Raw genomic sequence first — 24232 nt, 5'->3', positions numbered from 1 at the left:
AAATTTATTTTCGATTCTAAAAATAATGTGATTTATTATTATTATTATTAATGAAAATGAAATTCATAAACATAAGATGTAAAAAAGAAATGATTGGATAAATCTCAATGGCACTGTTTTTGTTTTAAATCCTTAATCATCATCGTCATTCGTGGTTTAAGCCATTTTCGTATGTTGTCGAGAAAATTTTCATAAACAATATCAAAAGGTTGATTGCCATCCAAACAGATGACAGCTTGATCTTTTATCGTTTTACAATGGATTCGATTCCAAATGTCATCCGGTTTTTCAACAAACATTTTATCGTGTAGTTTGTGTATTTCTGTAAGATATTCCTACATTGATAATAATTAAAAATTATTTTGAATTGATTTTTCCAAAATTAAAAAAAAACTTACAATCGAAATTGGATCCTCTTCACGGCGAGATCTTTTTCGTATTCGTTCACGTACAACTTCTGGATCGGTACGAATGTAAACAAACAAATCGACCATTGTTTGTGGTTTTTTTCGCAAATGGTCAAAATATTGATCAAGTATTCGATATTCAACAGGTGATAATTTATCACTGACAAGTGGGCGAAAAAAAAAATTAATTTAGAATGAAAAAAATAAAATAAATTCAGATCATACATACGATTGAGCAAAATTTTCGACAAATCCAAAACGATTCGAATAGATTGAACGTTCCATTAAATGTATCCAGACTTTTTCTTTTTCCAATGTTTTTCTATTTTCTTCAAATTCATTGTAAATATTGGACATTTGAATAAATCTTGTTAATTGACAATAATGTTCGAATGTAAATGCCCATCGTTTTGGATCATCATACATTTTCTGTAAAAGATTATCATGTTTCTGAATTTTTCCATCAGCAGATGAGAATGGAATATTTGTCCATAATTTGATTGGTTCGGGTGTAATCATCATCGATATGTTTGAATCATCAAAATCGATTGATATTTGATCCATTTCTTTGAGTAAATTATGATGATGATCACTAACATCATTATTATTAGTATTCCCGTGATGATTACCGAATCGATCAATTAGACGACATAATAATGATGATTTACCACAACCAATATTTCCTTCAAGACAAATCTAGCGCCGTATTTGAATTTATATCAATCAAAATGATAGACAAAGATAGATAATGATCGAAGCATATAAACAAACACAAACACAAACACACACAGATACAGATACACAGAAAATCGGATGAAAAAAAACAAAAATTACTTACCCGATAAAATTTGCCAAGATTTTTATTCATAATGATGATCGATAAGAATATGATTTTCGTAAAATTTTATTTTGACAATTCGAAAATGTTTCACAAAACTCAAAATTAGAATTTCACGTGCAATAAATCATTCACATAGAACGTGATTTGATTTTTTTTTCTTTTTCAAATTCTTCGAATTCAAAATCAAACAATGTCTTCATTACGATATTTGATGAATGTTGAAGGTATTTCTGGCCGTTTCAATAATCTTATTTATGTTCCATGTTGTATGAAAAGAACCGACAGATTTGTATGGCCAATCGTATGTTATTTTGGTGGTGATATACAAAATTTTCATGATGAAATGATCAAACAAAATAATCATGAATTTTTGTCATATTCATTGGAAAATGTTGCAAAAAAACTATCGAATCGATTCAACGAACATGACATATTCATTGTTCAACCATCAAAAATGATTAATTCATTTTCATTGTATGATAATTTTTTGCAAACCACAAAACCATATGGATCACCATTATATGATGACAATGATCAATCTTGTTTTGATCATTTTTATCGATTGTTGACTAATGCAAGCAAACAAATCAACATAACCATAGACAGTAGTATTGAAGCTTGTTTAATTGCTTTCAGTAAAGGTCAAATTGTAATCAATCAATTGGCTCGATCTATGCATCAGGTTTCACCACAATCAAAATTTAAATTAACCGATCTATATCTATTGGATGGTGGCCATAATGGATCCAAAGATTTTTGGATTATTCAATCGAAATTCATTGATTCACTAGTCAAACATGGATGCCAAAAATTTCATATCGGTGTAACTGATTTTCAGCTGAACAAACCACAGAATATTCGACAAGAATTTGAAAAATTTCATAAAATTCTTCTCACAATGACCAATGTAAATGTTGAAAAAACCTATCTTGCTCAAAATGATTTTGCACATTTATCACCAATTAATTTACATTTTAAACTTTTAGATTATCTATTTGAAAATTTATTGTGAACAAAATAATAACTAATTTTTTTTATAAATTAACACGATTTGGCAATAAGTCATTATTATTATTTTGGCGTGATACATGTTTTGCAAAGCAAATAATAACAAACAAACAAACAAACAAAGCTCTTCATGGTCATCATTTCATAAATGTTACTTGACAAGTGAGAATGAAAGAGAGAGAGTTGATCAATAACCATCGATCCATGGCAGACCAGTGGGCACTTCTTTCTTATAAATAAGATATTTTGGCCCAAAAAAATTGATTAACGTAATTTCTTCGAATTGAATTCGTTGTTTGAAAAAACGCCACGATACAATTGCATATCCAATGAAGCTGATGGGATTTTGTAATAATATCTATTTGATGATGATTCAAATAATTAGAATTATCCAATTAAATGAACAAAAAATTCAAACTAACCTGTGTTCCAAGCGACCAATAAAACCAACCGACATATGATGGATGACGAAATATTGAATAGATTCCTGTTGTAATCAATTGATGATCAGAAAAATAATCGACTTGTATTACATGAGTGAAATTATGGCCAGCCGTAAACATGGCTAATTTTCGTAGACCATCACCAGCTATACAGATAAACAAACCAGTATATGTGATGTATGGATGAAAGATAAATTTCCAATCAGTGAAAAACATTGATTCAATACAGAATTCAGCCAATGAAATGTATAAAGCAAGATGATATTCCACACTATGATTAAGTAAAAATGTCTGTACAGTTATGTCATTGATGTTTATCATTGCTGTTGCTTGAAATTCACCATAATGAAATAAACTTAATATCATTAAATAAAGACCAAGTGTATGCCACATTGGTGATGATGGATTATCTTGTAAATGAGCAACGGATAGATGAAGACCGAATGAAAATACGAAACTTAATCCTAATGTTATGAGAATCACCTGTTTTAAATGTAAAAAAAAAGTTGATTACAATTATTATCATATATTACCTTCATATGATACTGACCACTACATAGAATCGATTTGAATAAAATTGACTATAAAGTAGTATGAATGTAAGAAAAATAATGGCCACAAGTAACGGGAGAAAATATTGCCATTGAAAATATAATTCATTACCAAACAAAATTATTGAAAAAAATAATGATAAAAAAATTGGACCGAAAAATGATTTGGCCGCAATGGATGCAGCCAATTTTTTCTCACTATAATCATTATCATTATCGATGTTTGATTCCATCAAACTTGAATTTTGAATAACAATCAACAATGAAATATAAATTCAAAAAAAATGACAATCGAATTTCAGCTGCAAGTTTGGACACATATAGAGCTTTTAATATAAAACGTTCCCATTTCTTTTTTTTTTCGTTTTCGGAATTTTTTTTTCAAGATTCAGATCAATTAAAAATTGGATTGATTTTCAAAAGAAATTTATTATGTTTTTGAACAAGAAAAAAAAATTAAAAAAGTATTTTTTCAGCTTCATTCATTCATATTCATTTCTTTCCTTTTGTTTTACCACCACCAGCTTTTTCCGTCTTTTTCGATTTGAATTTCAACAATGCTAATTTTTTGTTGACGATTCGGTTGTACTAAAAAAAATCAAATGACAAAAAAATGAATTGAAAAATCAACACAATTTAGTTTATGCTTACACGTTGTTTAGTTTTGTACAACTTGAATCGATCGAAATCAGTCATGTTCGATTTCTGTAATTGAAAACAAACAAAAAAAAAATCGATGAGATTTTTTATTTAAATTCATCAAATGAAATTGAATACAAACCAATTGTTGTTGTTTTAAACGCAATGCCAATTTCGTTTCACCGAATTTTTTGTCAATTTCATTTTCTTTCCAGATCTTTTGAATGTTTCGTGAATTGGTACCGTATGGAATACGCAAACGAAATTTAGTCAAACGTAATCGTTTAAATTGAATAGCCTGTCGTGGAATACCGGATGATGTTCCATCGATTAGAGCACGATTCTGATCGATAATATCAACGATTGCGACCAATTTACCGGCATCTGGACCAAAATTGATCAATGCCACGCGGCCAATTTCAACTTGATATTTGGTTGGCTAGAATTATTTCAAAGAAAAAAATATTTAGTTAAAAAATTTCAGAAAAATCGTGCTAATAATTGGCTTACCATTTTATATTATTTACAAAGGAAAAAATTCTAAACAAAAGAAACAATTCCAAAAAAAATAATCGCTTGATATTCTTATGAAAATAAAAGAACCGAAACAAACACGAAACGAGGCAAAGCAAAGAGGAAACGAAAAGAAACACATGTCATCCGTTCATCAACAATGTTACTGTACGTACCTTGATTTCTCATTTTTAAAATCTTTATCCAGCATTTTGCAAAAGGACTGTTCATAAACATATGTATCACGCTGAAACAACGACCGTGAATAACAGTTGAAATTTACCCTAATTAACCAAAATTTGATTTTCAAGTAGAAGCATAGAAATATGTGTTGCAAGAGGATGAAACGTTGTTGACGTGTCATTAGAATAAAAGTTGACAAAAAAAAAATCAGAAAAAAGTTCCAAAGAATTTTCGAAAAAAAAACAAAAAAAAATTTTATTCATTTCATACAATAAACAAATGAAAAAAAATTGAAAAAATCAGACAATTCTTTTGTAGTTTTTTTTTGTACAAATACCGGAAATATTATTTTAGCACACCAAATCGTTTTCACAGTAAAAAAAAACAACCACCCACCATTCAAAATATTCAGCGTATATAAATTAGAATATATATTGTTTTTCAGAAAAAAAATGACTCGAATATATTTTATATTATAAAATTTATAGCGGAAGAGTTATGAGAAAGTGTATTTGCAGATAATACGAATGACTGGAGAGAAAAAAAATTTAGATCTGAGCGTGTGAAACAACAAAATGAAAAAAAAGGATGTAAATACCGCTCAAACAGTGCGTTTGTTGTTGAAATTTTTTTTTTACAATTCATCATGCTTTTCATCGGCTTTATCTTTATCACCATCATCATCATCGTCAAGATCATTATCTTCATCTTTATCCAATTCTTTATCAACTTCTTCAGCTTTTTTAGCTTCATCCTCTTCTTTTCGTTTCTTTTCCTCTTCAGCATCTTGTTCTTCTTTCATTTTCTTTTCGGCTGACATTCTTGTTTTCAAAAGATCTTCGGCAACTTCATCAGCTTCGGCTTCAGAATCAGTAATAAGGACATTATCGAAAATGGTGCCAGATTTAACTTGCCATAAATCAAAACCAGCGGCACAAATTTCTTTCTGCAAATACAATTGTGGATCAGCTTTGTATTCGGGGTTTGGAATTTCGGGATGAACCCATGGTCCTTTATAGCTTGGATTATCAATTTGTTTCGGTTTCCATTCACCTTTGTATTCTGGGTTATTGATCTGTGGTGGTTCCCATTCACCATCCATTTCATCATCCCAATCTTCTGGTTTAGTTGCCTCAGGATCTGGAATGAATTCTGGCTTATCCCAATCTTCGGGTTTTTTGTCTTCTGGATCATCAATTTTTGGACGATCATCCCAATCTTCTGGTTTTTTGGCATCAGGATCTTTAATTGTTTTTGGTGGCAAGAAATTCCAATCAGATTCTAATTCACCTTTTTCTACAACTTCACCATCGATCAATACTTTATAGGTGTTATCAGGTTTGACAACCAATCGATACAAATGTGTATGTACATCATCTTTGCATCGAATTTCTTTGTTGATCAAATGATTTTTACCATCATAATTGAATATCACATGAACTTTTTTCGTTCCTGGTCCACAGATATCTGGGCCAAACATAATTCGATAAGGTGATTCACCATGTAAATCAGTCTGATCAAGACCACAATCGAATAGTTTGATATAGCCACCACCACAATCAATATTTTGTTCATGTTTGACTGAATATTGAATCACCAAATCTTTGCCTTCATTTGAAAAGGCTTCATCTTCAAATTTCGATGAAAGGGCATAGAAACGGGCATCTTCAGACGTTTGAATACCTTTATCTTTATCGACATCACCATAAAATTTACCAGACGTCCATTTAAATTCACCAAATTCTTTATTCGGATGTTTGGATTGTATCCATCGTTTTGACCAATCAGATTCGGCAAAATCTTCACGGAAATAGATTTTAGCCAGAATAGTTTGACTAAAACCCAGTAACGCAAGTATAACAAAAATTTTCATTCTAAATAATCAACAAAACAAAATGATTAGTTTCACAATGGATTAGAATGAAAAGCAAACCTTAAAATTGTAATTGAAACCAGTCACACACACACACACACACAATGGATAAGTTCGATGAATGAAAAAGAAAAAAAAATGACTTTTTGATGAAATGAAATAAACCGAGATCAATGAGAAGAAATAAGAAAAAACCAAAACGAATTTTTTTTACTGTTTTGATCAAAAAAATAAAACGAGATCTTACAACATAAAAAATGTTGTCGTACGTATGGAAAGAATCGAATAAAGTAATTTTAAGTTTAATATATAAAACGTTTTAAGAAAAAATGAAAAATTTTTTTCTCTAAAATTCTCACATTAATCGAATATATACGATGATGATGATGGTCAAATGAATAAGGCCGGTATTTAACAAAAAAAAAAAAAAAAAATCACTATCGCGTTCATTCACATTTGTTTGCTACGACAACAACCACTACTGCTAGTGGTTGGACACATGTCTGTCTCTGATTGGTTGAAATGAATCAACCAATCCGAGAACGACATGTGGCAATTCAGATTTAAAAAAAAAACACACACACACTTGACTTGTATTCGAATGTTTACGTGTTGTTTGTGCGTGTATACATCATCATTCATAAAGGTGGGGGCGCCAGTCATTTATAAAACAAAAAATGAATTGTCAAAAAAAAAATGATGATGATTGACAAACAAAAATTAACAAACGTGGAATGTGTATATACACAACCGATGATGATGATAATTTTAAATTGCGAAAAAAAATGCATTTTTTCCGATTAATTTAATTCGAATCGAATCATGGAAGTAATTATTTCCAATGTTTTCAAAATTTTTTGATGTAGCGAAACAAAAAAAAAATTAATCTGTAATCGCTAATCAAAAAAAAATATTTCCGATGTTCTCAACGTGATATGGTCGTAATACTGAAGCAAATGGGTTGAAAAAAATGGCAAAATCTAATCTTGAAAATTAGAGCAAACTTAGTTGCATTGTTTTTTTTTTAGAAAATTTTGTCCACTAGATGTCATAAGTGGGTTTATATTTATTTTGAAAATTTAAATCAGGTTAAAATTAAAATTTCCCCTTTAGGAATTGAGAATCATCATATCCTTCCAGCTTACGACCATATCACGTAGAAAAAACTGGTTCTCGTCTGATCACCAAAGTCAAACTACGTCGAGCCGAGTTAGTACTTGGGAGGGGAACCACTTGGGAACACTCGGTGTCGTAAGCTTTTTCATTTTTTTCATTTTTAGACATCTTTTTGCTATTTTGAACAAAAAAATTACTTTTTTTTCATGGTTAAATTAACTTTTTAATGATAATTGTTTGTCGAATGTGAATAAATTAAATTTTTGGCTCAACATTGATTAATTTGAAATCATTTACAATGGGCGATTTCAAATCGGTGGGAAGTAATTTTCGTTTAGCTATATTCATCATATTGATAATGGGCGTTTCAAACAATATGGTGAATATAAAACCAACAATATAGGAAATGGTTAGAATTGAAACACAATGATATGTCCATGCAATCAATGACATTTCAATAAGATTTCGTCGTGATCCATGATCAATATAGATAACTAGAAAATGTGTTAAATACACTGAATATGTAATTCTTGATAATGGTCGAATAGCTGGCCAACTTAGCAATTGCTTAAGAATTGATTTACGTCCACTATTGATACAGATGAATAGTATGGCCGTTAAAATCAATGCCCAAAAGGTACGATTTAATGGCCAAAGTATTGCCGACCAAATCGGATTGAATGGTTGGCCATAAAGCCATGGTGTAAGGCTATAAATACAGAATAGATAACCACCGATTATAATTGGCCAACAAATGTATCTACGATCCATCCATCTGGGATAGTTACGGTCATTACGGACAACATAGAATCCAAATAGATATCCAATCAAATAGACATTAGAATGTGCCCATGGTTGAAAATTAAGCCAAAGAAATTGCCGTAGACTTCCATCTTCATTGATGAAATCACTGTGTTTTTTTTTTGAGTAAAACCAAAATTATTAATATATCACGATATATTGATAACGAGATCATTTACTTTTCAGTAGTTGGAACATAACCAGGTGGTAGATCATGTAGATAGATTTGCATCGAAACATAACATATGGATATGATGATTAAAAATTTGATTAAAATCAATCCAATACGTCGATTTTTCAACATTACAATCGTTGGTAACAATGCAAACCAATGTAATTGCATATCGGCAGCCAAATACCAGATGTGTATGCCACACTAATGACAATAATGATTAGAATGAATTCCATGAAAAAAAAACATTTTAATCTTACAAGATTATTTGGATCATAAATATTCTGTACATAAAGTAAATGTTGCCACCATGTTCGTCGACATTGTCCACCTATTCGTTGAATTAATCCTTGCCAAATTGGTCCATCAAACAATGGTGGTAATAGCGTAATGATTAATAGATAGATTGCTAATTGTGGTGTGAGTCGAACATAACGAAATAATAGATAGGCGGCTGTCGAAAATCGTCGATAATCACCATTGGTCAATTTCATTGTCATATATGACAATAGAAATCCGCTGTATAAAATTTACAAATTTATTTATGGTAATGATAAAATGAAAATTTCATACCTTAAATAGAAAAACGTATCAACCGAATAGAATCCTTTGATAAATGGATGTAACCATAATGTGGTCATAAATTTTTTACGTATGAAAATCTGTCCTAATGTTGGAACGATATGTTTTTAAAAAATCAACAATAACATTTGGAAAATAAATTTCTTACGGAATGAATTTGAATTATTCAATGCAAGTGTATGGCCAACAATAACCATACAGATGGCTAGAAATCGAATACCATGAATACAGGCAAGATCATCTTCTTCTTGACCATTGGAAATTGTGAATAATTTCTTCACATTGGTTATGGGTGAAAATGAAAGTAAAATGTTTTCCATTAATGAATCGGTTTTTTCCACTCGAATCCAATCATAAATGGCAGCCACAATTGTAATGATAACGATATTTGCAATAACTAGACTGAAATTTTTTTTTTCGTTTCAAATTAGATCGAAATTTTTTTTTCATTATAAAAATTCAACTTACATAGCAATTATCTGTATTGTATTTGGTGACCATGATGATGTTTGTCGTTTCTGTGTACAAGAAATTTTATTCAATTCAAGACCAAATTCTTGACCAAAACCTTTTTGAACAATTATTTGGATGTCTTGAATAGTACATGTTTTGGGAAGACAAATTCCTTTACGTATGAATGAATAATAAAAATATGAAGAAACATTGTTTAGATATTCATATATGGTGTCATTGGATAGTTTCTGTGGTAAAAGACCATCTGTTTGATGATATAAATTATGACCATTAGGCATTGGTTTTGGCAGTGGCATTTGCATATCAACAAGACAATATTGTGGCCATATTTCATGATGATCAATTGCCATACATTGATCATAATCACCATAATCGGTTAATGTGCCAAGTAGAAAACCATGCGGTATTGTTGATGCCCATGAATTGAACAATTTAAATGCCCAAGTTTGACGATCATGAATCATTGAATTCATGGCCATAAGCAAATCATGATGACATTGTTTTCCAATACGATTATCGTCGATTCGAAGATAATTTGGTAGAAAAAATTTTCGAAATAATTTCATCCGGAATATTCAATAATGGTTGCCATAGAAATGATGATGAATTGACATATGAAACAATCGATAATGAGATGATCAAACTGAAAGAAAATGCACTCATAATGAATAATTACACAAAAGATTACACAAAACTAAATAAGCGTCGGGGGCAAAGCTGATTTTACCTTTTTGATGGGCCTTATTGATCCATTTTCTCGTGGTCGACATTTTTTTTTAAATTGAGATTCAAGTTTAGAATGAAAGTAAAGTTTTTTTTTTGCCCAATGGATCATTATTCTCTTAAATTTGTTGCTTGTATGACAACTTTCTTACGAACAAGAAAAAAAAGTTGTCACACATGTTACCTTGACCTTTATTTATCATTAATTGGATCAATGATACGATTTTTGATGGTAACGGATTGAAATTTTGAAAAAAATGAAAAAGCTTACGACACCGAGTGTTCCCAAGTGGTTCCCCTCCCAAGTACTAACTCGGCTCGACGTAGTTTGACTTTGGTGATCAGACGAGAACCAGTATTTTCTACGTGATATGGTCGTAAGCTGAAAGTGTAGGGGTGATTTTCGAAATTTTGCACCACATAAGCTTGTAACAATGTTTGATGGTCGTAAGCTGAAAGAATAGTGATGATTTTTATTCAATATAATTTCAATGAAAAAAAAATAAAATTTTGACATTTGACAAAATAGACATTCACACATTCGAAACAAAAACAAAAAAAAATACAAACAAAAAACACTATTAGATTATTCTTGATTTTTGTTTAGGTTTTGGTTGTATCGATGGTTTCATCCGGATCATTGTTGATGATGAATTAATACTATAATTCTTTTGTAATTCATCATCATCAGCAACAACATTTTCACCATCAATTGAAATTGGAAATAAACGATTCGTTAAAAGTGGACAATCATTGTTTCGATGGAAATCATTCGAATTTGAATTCATATTATTATTATTGTTCATCACTATCGATAGATCGATTAGTTGACTGTTTCTTGTTTTTCGTAATAATAATGATTGTTTTCTTGTATCGATCAATGTACGAAGATTATCATCATTATAAAATGATGATGATGATGATGATCTACCACTTAGATCAAAATTTGATGATGTTGATTCATAACCTGAACTATTATTACTTGATGCTGTGTAGCTTTCATTTTCCAATGGCCATGATATTATTGGTCTATATGTTCGAATGAAACGTTGTGATGGTTTCGAATAATCATGACGATCATTGATGACAAAATTCGATGAACATTCGTTGGAATTCTGTCCATTATTTTTAGATTTATTATTCGTTGCTTTGGTTGATTCTTCTGCCGATTTACTTTTCAATGATTTTTTAATGATGAAATTATCAAATTTATTTTTAGAAATTACCAATGGTAATGGTTGTGATCGTATCCGTAATGAATTATTCGGTTTTCGCCAATTTAACATTTGTTCAATAATATTCAAACGACGATTATGGCCACTATTTTCATTGTCCATTGTACCAAAAGCATCATATACTTTTCGTGTCCATAATTCATCACGTCGAAATAGTTTGGCGACGATTTTATCCACTTTGATTTTTGGTTGTAAAACATCCAATCGTATTATTATTGGCTCATATTCATTATCATCATCATAATTACGGTTATTATTATTATGCCATGAATCATTTGACTGTTTCACCGGTAATATTTGTTCAATCCAATCAAATATTTCCATACGATCTAAATGACGATATTGATAACCACGTGTAACGGATGTCAATTGATTATATGATTCAAATAATCGTTTCGTTTCATCAAACCAATAATGAATATGTTGATTATTCAAATTGTTTTTATTGATTATATCTAAATGTATTAGACGTATTGTACGATAAAGATTACGTTTTGCTTGAAGATAACAACGCCATAATGGTATCAATTCTGGTGTTGTCCGATATTCCATTCGTAAATATGAATAAGCAGTATGAAATGCCGTTTCAGCTTCACCGGATATTTCCACAATTTTTGGCCATTTCCATACTGGTCCATTAATTTGTGAACGAATCCATTTGAATAATTCAATTTCACGTTCTTCTGCTATGCATTGATATTGATATGTACGTAATATATTCGAATCCAGATCGGTCTGATGTTCGGTTAAAATAGTCAACGGTGATGATAATGAAAGAAATTGATCGCCAATAATTCGAAATAGTAATGATGCTAAACGTAAACGTTTTTGATCCAAATTATCAAATTGATCCATAAATTGTTTGTTATTATTATCATTATTTTGTTTCATCGTTGTTGTTTGTATCAATAAATTCAATGCATAATGATAAATAATGGAAATCAATTCAAACATTGAATCTTTTTCCGAACGATAATGTTGTTGATGATCATCATTTGGAATATGAATCGAATCAGACCAATTAAATTGAAATTCTGTGGATAATTTCGATGTAGAATGATATGGAATTTCTTCCATAGATTCATCTAAACACCATATAAATCCATAAAAAAGATTGACATATCCACATAATAATTCCATTGATTCATCAATATCCAACGATTGGTTAGTTAATGATTCCAAAAATAATCGTCGTTTATCACGTAAATTTGCCGTTATTTCTGTACATTCAAGACGAAATTTTTGTGAATATTTCATTACAAATGATTCATATGTTGTTTGTTTTGAAAAATTTCGATGAAACCAAATCATTTCGATTGAATTCCAATGATTTTGTTGTTGATGTTGTTCCATTCCATATGATGATGTTGAACTACAATCCCAATCGGTATCCCAACTGATTGGTGTATGACAACCACCACCACCACCACCACACCACCATACAATGAAGATAATGAAGATTTATTCATTGTTTGTTTATGTTCAAACTAAAAAAAATTTCTGATCAGATATGTAAAACCAAACATGTGAATTTTTTTTTTTTTTTTTGTTTCTTCTGTTTGTCTGTTAATAATTATTGATTGATTTTTCATTGATGAGTCACATATACAAAATTGTTCACATGGTCATAGTTTTATTGAGAGAAAAAAAATTTTTTTTTTTTTTATTATTGACTCAAAATTTAAATTTAAAAAAATTTTCTGTTTTGTTTTGTTTTGTTCATTTTTCACTACTATCCATTGGTGGTTTTGGTGTTAAAATTAATTTAAATTTTGGCCGTTCCTGTATGATTGGAATGGCACGTGGTAATTTATCTTCATTTCGATCATGAAACATTGCCAATTGTTTGGCCGATAATGATGCTAATAATGGATCTTCTGGTTGTTCTTGGCCATCCGATTCATCCCATTGCTGATCATCATAACCACCATCATCAAGTAAATCAGCTACATGATCTAATCCTTTTTTTGCTTTTGCTAATTGAATTTTTATAAAATTATATGATTTTGTGAAAATAAAAATGGTCATGATGATTACAATGATATATATTGGATAAATGTATGGATGACGATCATGAAATCGTGTTATTGCCATCCCAGTTGATATATCTGGACAGATGAAAAATCTGTTGTTTGATTTTCGAGTAAAACGAACCAAATGTTTACCATGATTATGATCGAATGGTAACAGAATACGTTTAGGAATGATGATTACATGCTCGTGGAAAAATAAATAAAAATATGATCGATAATCGATTGCCAATAAAATTGGTAAATCAAATTGAACTTTCGTACAATTTGTGTCCAAATAATTAAGCATCCAATAATATGGATCCCATTGCCATTCACATAGAACGAATACATTTTCATCATCATCATCATCATCATCATCATCATAATCATCAGCATCTGTCGTATCATTCTTCGGTAAATGAAATTTAACATTCCAAAATGGTCTCATATACGATGTCCCATTTGATTGGACAATTTTTTCGCTAGAAATTTGAACATTATCACTAGTTGGCCATTTAATCGATAAAAATTCTTCAGGATCATCATATTTAAATTTTACCAATTTATTATTATCAATTACTTTTGCATAACGTAAATTTAGATTAAATGGTGGTCCATCACGTACTATTGTATCATGTAATGATAATTGTATGAAAACGCCACCAATTTTCATTAATTTCAATTGAATTAATTCATTTTCTTCATCCAATATTGCATATTGAATCGGTGTTAATGTTTTAATATAACTGGATGGTTTAAATAATCTACATACATCATATTTTAACCAAATATCCTCGATAGTGGAAGTAGCCGCCATAGCTAATCGATGATAATCAATATCAGCCAATAATAACAACAACAAAATCATCATCATCATCATCATCATTAAAATCGAATGAACATTCATATTTGGTGATGCATATTACAATCGAAAGAACAAACAAAAAAAAATAGAAATGCAAAATTGCTCGATAAATATTCAATGAATTTTAATTTAATAATAATTTTCCAAACAGAAAACTTCATGAACAACAGATTAATTAAATTGATTATAATTAATTTTCAGACGAACAAAAAAAAAAATTCAAAATTATCGTTATTCAATTGGAGAGAAAAAAAAATGAATGAAATTTTTTTCCTGTTTCATCATCAAAACACAGAAGGAGAAATCTGTGTGTGTGTATTGTGTGTATTGTGTATCAATAGAACCAAAAAAAACCCGATTAAATCGAATCGTTTTCGTTTGATTGAACATTATTGAAAGCATGGGACATTGTTGTATGTAATGGACAATCAAGCTGGTCATTCATATCATCAACAAACAAACACGGTAATCAACAAGTTTCCATCTTATTTTTTTTATATAATTTATGTCATTTTTATTTTATCAATCACACAAATATTCGAGTTTTTTTTATCATCATCAATTGAGGGATTTCTCTCTGTGTGTGTGTGTGTATTTTGGGTTTGTTTACTTGATAATCAAAATTACATCATAAATTGGTAGATATTGAAAATGAAAATGAAACACAAAACAAATTGGCTATTTGTGTCCGTCTGTGTCTGTTTGGTGTTTTACTTATGTTAATTTTATCATTTTTTTCTGTTATCTGTATAGGGTTTGTGTATGCGTGTGTGTGTGTGTGTGGGTGGGTGTTTAGGTCAATAATAAAATTGTTATTATTATTACTTGTACTTTTTCTTTCTATATATCCATCCAACATTGAATGGATGTATATTGGTTTGTTTATTAAGCCGAGTTGTCATCTATCTTCGTTGGTTCATTGTTGTTTTCTTCTTAATTTTTTTTTTGTTTATTAATATTAAAAATTTTTGATGCGCGTTGATTTCAAAACATTTTGCCAAAAATGGTTCCAACAATAAACGAAACGACTACAACAATGACCGATATTTTAATCAACAATTGATTATTATCGAATAATGATTCACTTAATTTGTTGCTTGTTGAATTATCGCCATTCTTTGTTGTTGTTGATGATGATGATTGGCTGGAAAATTTACTGGCATATTGTTGTACTTGTTGTAATTTATCTTTTAACAAACGAATCTCTTCTTCGGCTGATTTTAATTTTGATTCAACATCCTACCAAAAAAAAAAAAAAAATGATTTGAAAACAGGAAAAATTTTGCAGATGACAAACCTGGCTACTATTTGTTGTTGACGGTATCGATTGAATATCGAATGGTGATAAATTCGATGTTGTCATATATTCATTCATGTTGCAATGTTGTTTGTTGCCCATTGAACCACCGATAGTTGTAGATGATGTTACTGTTTCATTTTTTTTATTATTATTGCGAATGGCTGATATATGATCATCAAAATGATGACCATTTGTAGATGATCCAATAGAACTGTTCGTATCGAAATTACTATTGTGATTATTATTATCAATATTTTCCGAACCCAATGACGATGAAGAAAATTCACTTTGACCCATCATCATTGTGTTAATGCCGGAACTACCACCATTAACTAAATCATCACCGATACTGCCAACACCATCGGAAAGATGATCATGATCGAAATTTTGTGCTGCAACATTTTTACCACCTTGTAAAGCCATTTGTGGATTAGTCGTCGTTAATGGTGTTGTTAAATCCAAAAATACACATTTAAATTTTGAATCCATTATCTCATCAGGTGATGATGCTTTGAACTATGGAAAATATTTTTCAAAAAAAAAAAAAAAAAATGAAAATGAAAACAACTTGTGAAACAAATTCATTAACAAAAAACTTACCAATTCATCAACATTGTATTGTAATTGATTAACATTATTATTGTTGTTGTTCGGTACGATCACTGATTGTATCATAAATTTATGTTTATGTTTTTCTTGTGTTAAATCACCTGGTTGTAACATGACGGACACCTGTACCGCTCTATTCGGTGTAATAATACCATTATTTGGTCGTACACAATATTTTTTAGGTGCCGTTGTTTTCACTTTAAATGCAATAATAGATTCGGTTGGATTTTTCAATGTAAAATATTCGGTTACAACACGATCATATGGTCCTTTGAATGAAATTTCATTCTTTGGATCGATGATTAGTAATTGTTTTTTACCACCTTCTTTCTGCATGATTCTAATGTATAAATATAAAACGAAATTAAAACTTGTAGAATGAGCTTTGCTAATCGAAAACAGTCACAATTATACAGTGATTGTTTTTAATACGAATCCACGATTAATCTATCTATATCTATTATGGGGGATTGAGAAAAAAAAACAATAATTAGATATTTTGATTTTGCAGACAATATATTATATAAATAATCTATCTATATAAATAGATCGATTTCAATTATGATCAAAACGAAAACAAAAAACGATTGCAGGTACAGCACACAATTGAAAATGACTCTCATCATCATCATCATCATCATCACATAATCAATGACTATTTCAACCCATTTTGTAAAACAAAAATCAAAAATTTTGTTTTTTTTTTTTTTTTGGGGGGGGGGGAAACAAAATCAATTAATCAATCGAAATTGAAATTTTAATTTATTAAATTTTAAAAAAGATGCTTACGTTTTTTTTTATTCTTCTTTTCGTATACAAATCTCACCAGATGGATTATTTTAAAAACAAGAATGAAAATTATTCGATGATGATGATGATAAAAATATGTTTGAAAGGAGAAAAAAAAATGGAGTAAAAATGCCAATGAGAGATGATCAAGATGTTGAAGAAAAAAAAAATTATAAAACAAACATTTGATGATGATGATGATTAAAAATTTTTTAGTTTTTTTTTTAGTTTTGTTAGAAACTAAACCAAGATTAAACACTGAAAAAATAGATTCACTTAGTCATCATCAAATGTGATGATCGGAAAAAAAAACATTAAATTCACACAAACACACAGACAAATCATTTCATATAGAAAAAAAGAAATGAAACAATTTTTTTTTTGTTTTCTTGGACAATTAATGATGATGATGATGATGATGATGATGATGATTGTGATTAATATTAAAACAAAAGCATCTATTTAGTCGACGAGTTGTTGTTGTTGTCGTCGTATTTTTTTTTTATTATTTCAGTTGGAATGGGAAAAAAAATATGTATACACCACCAACATCATCATCAGTCTGTGTTGTCGGTAATTTTGATTTCTTCTTCTCTTCTGATTCACATATAACAACAATAGGGGAGGGAAAAAAGTATGTATTCGTTTCGTTGTTGTTTTGAGTAAAAAAAAAAAAATAATGATGATGATGGACAGTGGCGACATCTAACACCACAATAATTATATTGCTCATTGACAAAAAAAAATAATAACGCCAAAAGAATGGTCACAATCAATTCAAATATGGTAGTAGTAGTATGAAATTCTAAATCATATTCTATATATTCGTATTGTAGTAGTAGCATTTAATTATGGCTTTGTTGGTTGTATTGTGACTTGTCCACTTGTATTTATATGTATTTATGACATTATTTTGCGGCTTTTTTTTTTGTTAAAATCGACAACGGACACCGCGCGCGGTGGAAGGGTGTTTTGTTTTATGGTAAAAAAAACAAAATTTCTACAATCAATCCAAAGATGGCGATAGTGCATCACAGTATGTACAACAAGTGCAGTATATGTGTGTATGTGGTTGTGTGTGTGTGTGTGTGTGTAGCAGAAGCATTTGTTTTTTCTGTTGTATTCTATTCGCGGCGAGTGCCTGTGAAACATGTTGCCATAAATTTGCCTTTTACATCGAGGTTTCATCAATATCGATATTTCGCATTTATACAAAGCCACCAGAAAAACGACGACGACGAATATTATTCTCTCCCAACGCAAACAAATCAGATCAACATTCAAGAACAGAAAAAAAAACAAATAGTAAGACGAGTTATTATTATCATAATAATTGAATGAATGATTTTCATCACTTTCTCCTTTTCATTATTTATTTTAGAAAATTTAATTTTCGATTTCAAATATTTTCGCTCAAATTGATTTCAATATTGAACAAATAATAAACAAAATGGCGTTGAATCCAAATTATGAACAAATTGGTAAAACATTTGTTCAACAATATTATGCCATTATGGATGATAATAATCAACGTTTAAATGTGGCCAATTTTTATTCGGTAAGTTTTTTTTCTTTTGGAATAAAATCGAATTATAATATCTGATTATTATTATTATTATTATATGTAGGAAACAAATTCATTAATGACATTTGAAGGTAGTCAACTGATGGGTCGTGCAAAGATATTGGAAAAATTTCAAAGTCTCACATTTCAAAAGATACAACATTTAATAACCGTTATTGATTCACAGCCAACATTTGATGGTGGTGTTTTGGTCACCGTATTGGGACAGCTTAAAACTGACGATGATCCACCGCATACATTTAATCAGACTTTTGTATTGAAACCGATGGGTGATACATTTTTTGTCGAACATGATATATTTCGTTTAGCACTTCATGCTTAACAAAAACAACATAAACCTAATACGAACACCACATCACACCACAAACTTTTTTTCTCATTCATCATTAACCTACTCGCCCCATCATCATCATCATTATTGTTTTCAATAATTTGATTCGATTTCATCGATCATTCATGGCATTAGAGAGCTACAACAACACAACTTCCACCAAACACACACTTACACACGTCTAAAATTGATTGATTTTTAAATTTTTGATAAAAAAAAATGAAACCATTAATTTAATTACTATGATAACAATCATCATCAAATGAATCTGGTGGTCTACAAATGAAAAAATCTTCATAACTGACCTCTTTATAATCAATTTCACATTGTTTTACCATTGTATGGAATGGATTACATGAATGCCAATTGGTAAGTATTTCAACGTGTTTTGGAAAAAATATATACAAATATTTTTCATATATAAGTACAATATCGGCAACAATAGTAACATATGGAAAATGGTTACATGGTTCATCATTTGTAAATGATAGTAATAATTTTCCATTATCACCGGATTCATTTTCACATAATTGACCACTACGTTTCATCGATTTACCGTTGTTGTTGTTTTCATCATTTCCAAAAAATTCAAATAACCAAATTCTATTCGATTTGAATTGTTCTGGTACCGGTTTAGTGAACAAAGTAATTTGTTGATTTTTTCCTTTTCTAATAATCATATGTTCACCACCATTGTTTATCCACCATTGTGGTTCAAAATTCAATTGTTTACGTTGTTTACCGTTCCATAGATCAATATGATATGGATCTGGTAGAAATATTTTCGATGTCCATTTTATTTCAATAATAAATTCTTTTTCTTCTAATAATAATGATGATAATGATGAATAATTTGATTTCATTGCATATTCAACTGAAATGATTAAATTATTTTCTTTTGAATCATAATAAAATTTTAGATAACCATAACTGAATAATAACATATTATCGATTGCCAATTGAAATTCTTCACATTCAAATCCTGGTTGTTGACCATATTTCCATGGTATACCGATGGTATCCGTTTTATTCATCATCATCATCATCATCACAATGATAATAATCGATATTCTGATCAAAATCGATAGTAACATCACTATTTATTTCGATATATAAAAAAAAAATCAAATCATATTTTGTCGTTTGTTCGATCGTTTTTTTTTTTTTTACCACTGGCCAGCAAACCAGCAAAATTCGAATAAATCTAATTCAATCGACAAAAAAAAATTCGAACAATTGACTGTTTACTAAGTATTAATTTTTTCTTTTTGATATCCAGAAAAGGAAATGAAAAATAAAACATTTTTTCTTCCACTTTATAACAAAATTAATTTCCGCATTTAATAATCGAATCTCAATGAATGATGGAAATCGAAAACAACAGGCGAAAATTCATCATTTCATCATCATCATCATCATAATCATTTACAAAAACACGAAAATGAAGCCTTGAACATCGATCGATGGTTAAGTATATATGTGTACAATTGTGATTGATTGATTGGTTGATTGATTGATTTGAATTTGAATAATAAAATGAATGAATTTCTAAAAATAATTTGAAACTTTAAATAAGATTGATTTGTATTTTGAAAAAAATAAGGGTCTATTGTTGTTATTCAGTGGTGGTGGTGGTTGTTTTTTTTTTTTTTTTTTTTTTGGTTCCGTCATTCAATAACAGAAAACAGATTGTTGTCGTTGTTGTTGTTGTTGTTGTTACAATAATCTGGATGATCAATTTTCAAAATGTTTTCCATTTTCATTTTGATTTTGCTTATTCAATTTGAATTTTTTTTCCCGTTTTTCGTTTCAGAAATCCGAGTATAGTGTGTTACTATTATAAGTTCTTTTGTTGTTGTTGTTGTTGCTGTTTTGTTGCTGTCATTTGGTCAGCTGATGATGATCAGCTGGTATCATATTATAACCAAAAATCTGGCAAAATGTACAGGTTTTTTTTTCTTCTTCTTTTTTTTCTGATGATGATTATTATTATCATGCAATCAATCTTTTTTTTGTATACAAAAAAAATCCATTTTAAACTACCGGGTATTATGGCCATGATGCTGTTGTTGTTGTTGTTTTTTTTTATTGTTTACAAACATCTCGTGATGTCAATCGTGAATCGAATCGAATATAATAACAACATTATTGTCGTTGTACAATGGCAGCAGCCGTAGCAGCAACAACAAGAAGTTCATTTCAACGAAAACGAAACGAAATAATAAAAAAAATGAAAATCTTCATCAGAATTGTCAACTGATGATGATGATGACCTAAATATGTTGAAGATGACAATGTTGTAATTGCAACCTATGTTTGTGTGTGTGATTGACACCTTTTTTTCTAATCATCATAAAGTAATTAATTTAGTAAAGATTTTTTTTTCTTTTTAAATTAAAAACAACAATTCTTTGTTTATAAAATTTGAATAAATCCTAGTTTGAGCGCCACCTGTGGTAAATGTTCGAAACACACACACAAAAACATTCGAAAAAAAAGTTCGACACTTGTTGTTGTTATTGGCTGATGTGATAATCAATTGGAAAACATTTTTTTCTTTTTTTTTTGAATGACCACTGAACTTATCTTGATGGTGATCATCATTTCTTCCTCATCATCATCATCATCATTATTTAATCCGAATGAAAAAGGTATGTTACTTTAATCAATAACGAATTTAAAAAAAAATTATTCAAATTTAACATTCAACAGAAGGAAGAACGATAGTTTTTTCAACAAACAAAACGATGCTGATGATGATGATGATCCAGAAACACTAAATATTTGTCATAATCTTACAAGTGAAAATATTGATGATGATGTGTGATAAATATCACACACACATCAATCGCGATGACCGTTCCATATGATGATGATGATGATGATGATATTCGTGTGTTTGACTTCCGAATTTGATCTTGATTGAAGCAAAAAAAAATAAGGTGAATATGAAAATGAAATGAAAAAATCAAAGTCAAAAAAAATGAAATTGAAGAAATGAAAAAATTTTCGTGAAAAAGAAAGATTTATTAAGGTTAAGCATCCGTGATCATAATCAATGACATATACTTGCATAATGGTGGTACAAAGATGTTTTTTTTCTTCTTCCTTTTCCAACATATTTGACCCCAAAGATGAAAATGAAGATATTATCATCACTATAACTTGATTTTCTTCTCTTAGTAAAGTGATCAATTAATTTCACCAAGTAGCAGTGTCACTGCTGATTATATATTGACCGTCACTTTGTGTGTGTTTGTGTGTGTATATTGATTTCTATCATCCATGATCTTCATTTATTTACTGATGAACAAGTAAAGTGAAGAGAATTCTAGATCAACAACAACAACAAGAATGATTTAATGAGAATGGATCATCATCAATACCACGACTATATAAATGATCAATGTTGCACGTACAAAGTTCATCATCATCATCATCATTTTTATTTCAGAAAATCAAATCACATAATCATCATTTAATCAGATTTTTTCTCAGTGGTTTTGAATGTAAGTTGATTTTTCTTTGAATTTTTTTTTGAAATCATCATTGATTTGGTAATTAATTTCAAATTTTTAGATCAAAAAAAAAAAAAACAAACAAACAAAATGCTTTTCCGTAATAAAATTTCATTGGCATTTTTGGCTATCGTTGCATTGCAAATGATTTTGATTCAAGATCAAATGACCGCTGTTAGTGCACGTAAAAAATGGCTACAAAAATTATTGTTTCTTACGACACTTTTGAATAAAAGTATGGACTACATTTAATAATGTTTTTTTCTCATTTAAATTGCTGTTGTTTATTAATTTTTAATTTCAAAATAGAAACAAAAATCATCCCATTACCATTGCCGTTACCGATCCCAATTCCATTGAGGTAAAATTATCAATGAATTATTATGAAACAAAAATTCAACTTCAAACTTATTTTTGATATATAGAATCCAGAAAAAAGATCATGTAGAAGTTGTGGAAAAGAGTCCAACATATGTACATCAAACCTATGAAGATGTTTATCCTGAACCATATCATGGTGATTATGATGGTTATGGTGATTCATATGCAGCTGCATCATCAAATGGTGATGATGCTGTATCACAAGTGGCACCAGAATCATCATACGATGATAATGATGAATCATCAATCCAGAGTAAAAACTGTTTATAGATCATCATCATCATCATCACCGAAATCAGTACGACGTATTCGTTACAGTAATAGATCATAAACTGAAATTATTGTGTTTTACGAAAAAAAACCAAACTTGATTTGAATAATCTCTCCTGGTGAAAGATATATTGATAAATCCTTTGATTTAAATATCATTGGAATATTTATTAAATCAAATCAAATTATCGTCATCATCATCATCGTCATCATAATCATAATCATTCTAAAGCACCATTATTTAGTCTCTTTTTTTTGGCCAAGGCAGAAAATTTAGTTATTAATCCTATTATCCTACTACTCAATCATTCAATCTCTAGTGAAAGATTTTTATCCATAAAAAAAACATTAAACCAACAACAGACAACTTCAAGATATATTGCATTACGCCCCCGCATTATCGATTTACCTCTTTTTTTTCGAATTGAATCAATAATTCCCGCCGTTTTTGTTTTTCTTTTCATTCAAACATTTTTTATTATTATTATCATTACACTCAATTTGATATACTTGATTATCATATCCTCGTTTTCATTTTCTTATTATAATTTGCTGTATTTTTTATTACTATTATTTTTGTCGAATTTTATTATTTATATTTACTCTTAATTAACATTTTTTTTTGTTGTTGAACAAAAAAAAAAAAAAATTTTTTTTTTTGTTTTTTGTTTATTTTCGGGCATCATATACACCGAAAAAAAACACACACACATCATTTGTGGATTAGTCATAATCGATTGGTGTGTGTGTGTGTGTGTGCTGGTTTCAAACATTCGAAACCAAAAAAAAAAAAAAAAAAAACAGAAAGAAAATGGTCACGCTTTTCTTTTTCCACTGAAATATATGAATTTCATTATCGTTTAATCATCATCTCAATCATCATAATCATCATTGTTTTGTTTCATCATTCAAAACAACAACAACAACAACAACAACAACAACAAGATCTATCAACAACACACATGACGAAATAAAAAAAAAATGCTGAATGAATTTGTGATAATTATTATC

At 29.4% G+C, this 24232-nt stretch overlaps 9 protein-coding genes and 2 non-coding genes across 16 annotated transcripts; 4 read left to right on the top strand and 7 right to left on the bottom strand.

The window, feature by feature from the left end:
- Positions 1-16: 16 nt before the first annotated feature.
- On the bottom strand, positions 17-1377 carry LOC124498317 (deoxycytidine kinase 2). Its single transcript, XM_047062058.2, has 4 exons — positions 1246-1377; positions 637-1103; positions 399-567; positions 17-335 (listed from the first exon to the last, which is right to left on the bottom strand). Exons 1-4 carry the CDS (start codon positions 1273-1275, stop codon positions 105-107), a joined length of 897 nt encoding a protein of 298 aa, XP_046918014.2. The 5' UTR covers positions 1276-1377; the 3' UTR covers positions 17-104.
- LOC124498318 (mitochondrial protein C2orf69-like) lies at positions 1295-2260 on the top strand. The gene has a single exon (XM_047062059.2). The coding sequence runs from the start codon at positions 1439-1441 to the stop codon at positions 2258-2260; it is 822 nt and encodes a 273-aa protein (XP_046918015.2). The 5' UTR covers positions 1295-1438.
- LOC124498315 (protein-S-isoprenylcysteine O-methyltransferase) lies at positions 2232-4556 on the bottom strand. 2 transcript variants are annotated; one of them, XM_047062057.2, is made up of 6 exons: positions 4400-4556; positions 4032-4328; positions 3902-3955; positions 3766-3838; positions 2679-3163; positions 2232-2614 (listed from the first exon to the last, which is right to left on the bottom strand). In XM_047062057.2, exons 1-6 carry the CDS (start codon positions 4400-4402, stop codon positions 2444-2446), a joined length of 1083 nt encoding a protein of 360 aa, XP_046918013.1. In that variant the 5' UTR covers positions 4403-4556; the 3' UTR covers positions 2232-2443. The 2 variants fall into 2 exon arrangements, with proteins under 2 accessions (XP_046918013.1, XP_046918012.1); XM_047062056.2 differs by lacking the exons at positions 3902-3955; positions 4032-4328; positions 4400-4556 and having other exon boundaries at positions 2679-3182; positions 3250-3838.
- Positions 4557-4813: 257 nt separating this feature from the next.
- Calr (calreticulin) lies at positions 4814-6963 on the bottom strand. The gene is made up of 2 exons (XM_047062053.2): positions 6519-6963; positions 4814-6459 (listed from the first exon to the last, which is right to left on the bottom strand). The coding sequence occupies exon 2, from the start codon at positions 6456-6458 to the stop codon at positions 5220-5222; it is 1239 nt and encodes a 412-aa protein (XP_046918009.1). The 5' UTR covers position 6459; positions 6519-6963; the 3' UTR covers positions 4814-5219.
- A 634-nt stretch (positions 6964-7597) lies between these two features.
- On the top strand, positions 7598-7716 carry LOC124498621 (5S ribosomal RNA). Its single transcript, XR_006959503.1, has one exon. It is a non-coding gene; the product is annotated as a 5S ribosomal RNA (ribosomal RNA).
- Positions 7717-7788: 72 nt separating this feature from the next.
- On the bottom strand, positions 7789-10404 carry LOC142597378 (nose resistant to fluoxetine protein 6-like). 2 transcript variants are annotated; one of them, XM_075729169.1, is made up of 7 exons: positions 10331-10404; positions 9598-10246; positions 9278-9531; positions 9121-9214; positions 8808-9066; positions 8555-8751; positions 7789-8484 (listed from the first exon to the last, which is right to left on the bottom strand). In XM_075729169.1, the coding sequence occupies exons 2-7, from the start codon at positions 10167-10169 to the stop codon at positions 7830-7832; spliced, it is 2031 nt and encodes a 676-aa protein (XP_075585284.1). In that variant the 5' UTR covers positions 10170-10246; positions 10331-10404; the 3' UTR covers positions 7789-7829. The 2 variants fall into 2 exon arrangements, with proteins under 2 accessions (XP_075585284.1, XP_075585283.1); XM_075729168.1 differs by lacking the exon at positions 10331-10404 and having other exon boundaries at positions 9598-10307.
- A 186-nt stretch (positions 10405-10590) lies between these two features.
- LOC124498620 (5S ribosomal RNA) lies at positions 10591-10709 on the bottom strand. Its single transcript, XR_006959502.1, has one exon. It is a non-coding gene; the product is annotated as a 5S ribosomal RNA (ribosomal RNA).
- A 68-nt stretch (positions 10710-10777) lies between these two features.
- LOC124498312 (uncharacterized) lies at positions 10778-13083 on the bottom strand. The gene has a single exon (XM_047062052.2). It carries the CDS (start codon positions 12912-12914, stop codon positions 10908-10910), a length of 2007 nt encoding a protein of 668 aa, XP_046918008.2. The 5' UTR covers positions 12915-13083; the 3' UTR covers positions 10778-10907.
- Positions 13084-14926: 1843 nt separating this feature from the next.
- Positions 14927-17771, bottom strand: LOC124498314 (uncharacterized). 4 transcript variants are annotated; one of them, XM_075729171.1, is made up of 5 exons: positions 17137-17553; positions 16762-16804; positions 16339-16687; positions 15736-16254; positions 14927-15677 (listed from the first exon to the last, which is right to left on the bottom strand). In XM_075729171.1, exons 3-5 carry the CDS (start codon positions 16681-16683, stop codon positions 15423-15425), a joined length of 1119 nt encoding a protein of 372 aa, XP_075585286.1. In that variant the 5' UTR covers positions 16684-16687; positions 16762-16804; positions 17137-17553; the 3' UTR covers positions 14927-15422. The 4 variants fall into 4 exon arrangements, with proteins under 4 accessions (XP_075585286.1, XP_075585287.1, XP_046918011.1 ...); XM_075729172.1 differs by lacking the exon at positions 16762-16804 and having other exon boundaries at positions 17174-17771; XM_047062055.2 differs by lacking the exon at positions 16762-16804 and having other exon boundaries at positions 17137-17704.
- Positions 17772-18257: 486 nt separating this feature from the next.
- LOC124498576 (putative nuclear transport factor 2) lies at positions 18258-19356 on the top strand. The gene is made up of 3 exons (XM_047062348.2): positions 18258-18441; positions 18518-18694; positions 18765-19356. The coding sequence occupies exons 2-3, from the start codon at positions 18587-18589 to the stop codon at positions 19041-19043; spliced, it is 387 nt and encodes a 128-aa protein (XP_046918304.1). The 5' UTR covers positions 18258-18441; positions 18518-18586; the 3' UTR covers positions 19044-19356.
- A 3087-nt stretch (positions 19357-22443) lies between these two features.
- Positions 22444-23714, top strand: LOC124498219 (uncharacterized). Its single transcript, XM_047061944.2, has 4 exons — positions 22444-22561; positions 22632-22805; positions 22880-22931; positions 22996-23714. The coding sequence occupies exons 1-4, from the start codon at positions 22459-22461 to the stop codon at positions 23219-23221; spliced, it is 555 nt and encodes a 184-aa protein (XP_046917900.2). The 5' UTR covers positions 22444-22458; the 3' UTR covers positions 23222-23714.
- The last annotated feature ends 518 nt before the right edge of the window (positions 23715-24232 follow it).

The sequence above is a fragment of the Dermatophagoides farinae genome, chromosome 3 (genome assembly GCF_024713945.1).
Source record: "Dermatophagoides farinae isolate YC_2012a chromosome 3, ASM2471394v1, whole genome shotgun sequence".
Classification (NCBI taxonomy): domain Eukaryota; kingdom Metazoa; phylum Arthropoda; class Arachnida; order Sarcoptiformes; family Pyroglyphidae; genus Dermatophagoides; species Dermatophagoides farinae.
This window is presented reverse-complemented; position numbering and strand designations above follow the sequence as displayed.

Bases quoted from the DNA above. Each gene is read 5' to 3' on its own strand.
- LOC124498317 (XM_047062058.2), bottom strand. From the start codon at position 1,275: ATGAATAAAAATCTTGGCAAATTTTATCGG. The intron at 568-636 runs GTATGTATGATC...CCCACTTGTCAG, and splicing joins GTCGAAAATTTTGCTCAATC to TGATAAATTATCACCTGTTG. The intron at 336-398 runs GTAAGTTTTTTT...TTATCAATGTAG, and splicing joins AAGAGGATCCAATTTCGATT to GAATATCTTACAGAAATACA.
- LOC124498318 (XM_047062059.2), top strand. From the start codon at position 1,439: ATGTCTTCATTACGATATTTGATGAATGTTGAAGGTATTTCTGGCCGT.
- LOC124498315 (XM_047062057.2), bottom strand. The intron at 3,164-3,765 runs GTAAAACAAAAG...TCATAACATTAG, and splicing joins GACGGAAAAAGCTGGTGGTG to GATTAAGTTTCGTATTTTCA. The intron at 2,615-2,678 runs GTTAGTTTGAAT...ATCATCAAATAG, and splicing joins ATTGGTCGCTTGGAACACAG to ATATTATTACAAAATCCCAT.
- Calr (XM_047062053.2), bottom strand. From the start codon at position 6,458: ATGAAAATTTTTGTTATACTTGCGTTACTGGGTTTTAGTCAAACTATT.
- LOC142597378 (XM_075729169.1), bottom strand. From the start codon at position 10,169: ATGAAATTATTTCGAAAATTTTTTCTACCAAATTATCTTCGAATCGAC. The intron at 9,067-9,120 runs GTATGAAATTTT...AATTTTATACAG, and splicing joins GATACGTTTTTCTATTTAAG to CGGATTTCTATTGTCATATA. The intron at 8,485-8,554 runs GTAAATGATCTC...AAAAAAACACAG, and splicing joins TATGTTCCAACTACTGAAAA to TGATTTCATCAATGAAGATG.
- LOC124498312 (XM_047062052.2), bottom strand. From the start codon at position 12,914: ATGGAACAACATCAACAACAAAATCATTGGAATTCAATCGAAATGATT.
- LOC124498314 (XM_075729172.1), bottom strand. From the start codon at position 16,683: ATGCAGAAAGAAGGTGGTAAAAAACAATTACTAATCATCGATCCAAAG. The intron at 16,255-16,338 runs GTAAGTTTTTTG...TATTTTCCATAG, and splicing joins AATACAATGTTGATGAATTG to TTCAAAGCATCATCACCTGA. The intron at 15,678-15,735 runs GTTTGTCATCTG...TTTTTTTGGTAG, and splicing joins CAACAACAAATAGTAGCCAG to GATGTTGAATCAAAATTAAA.
- LOC124498576 (XM_047062348.2), top strand. From the start codon at position 18,587: ATGGCGTTGAATCCAAATTATGAACAAATTGGTAAAACATTTGTTCAA. The intron at 18,695-18,764 runs GTAAGTTTTTTT...TATTATATGTAG, and splicing joins ATGTGGCCAATTTTTATTCG to GAAACAAATTCATTAATGAC.
- LOC124498219 (XM_047061944.2), top strand. From the start codon at position 22,459: ATGTTGCACGTACAAAGTTCATCATCATCATCATCATTTTTATTTCAG. The intron at 22,806-22,879 runs GTATGGACTACA...ATTTCAAAATAG, and splicing joins TACGACACTTTTGAATAAAA to AAACAAAAATCATCCCATTA. The intron at 22,932-22,995 runs GTAAAATTATCA...TTTGATATATAG, and splicing joins CCGATCCCAATTCCATTGAG to AATCCAGAAAAAAGATCATG.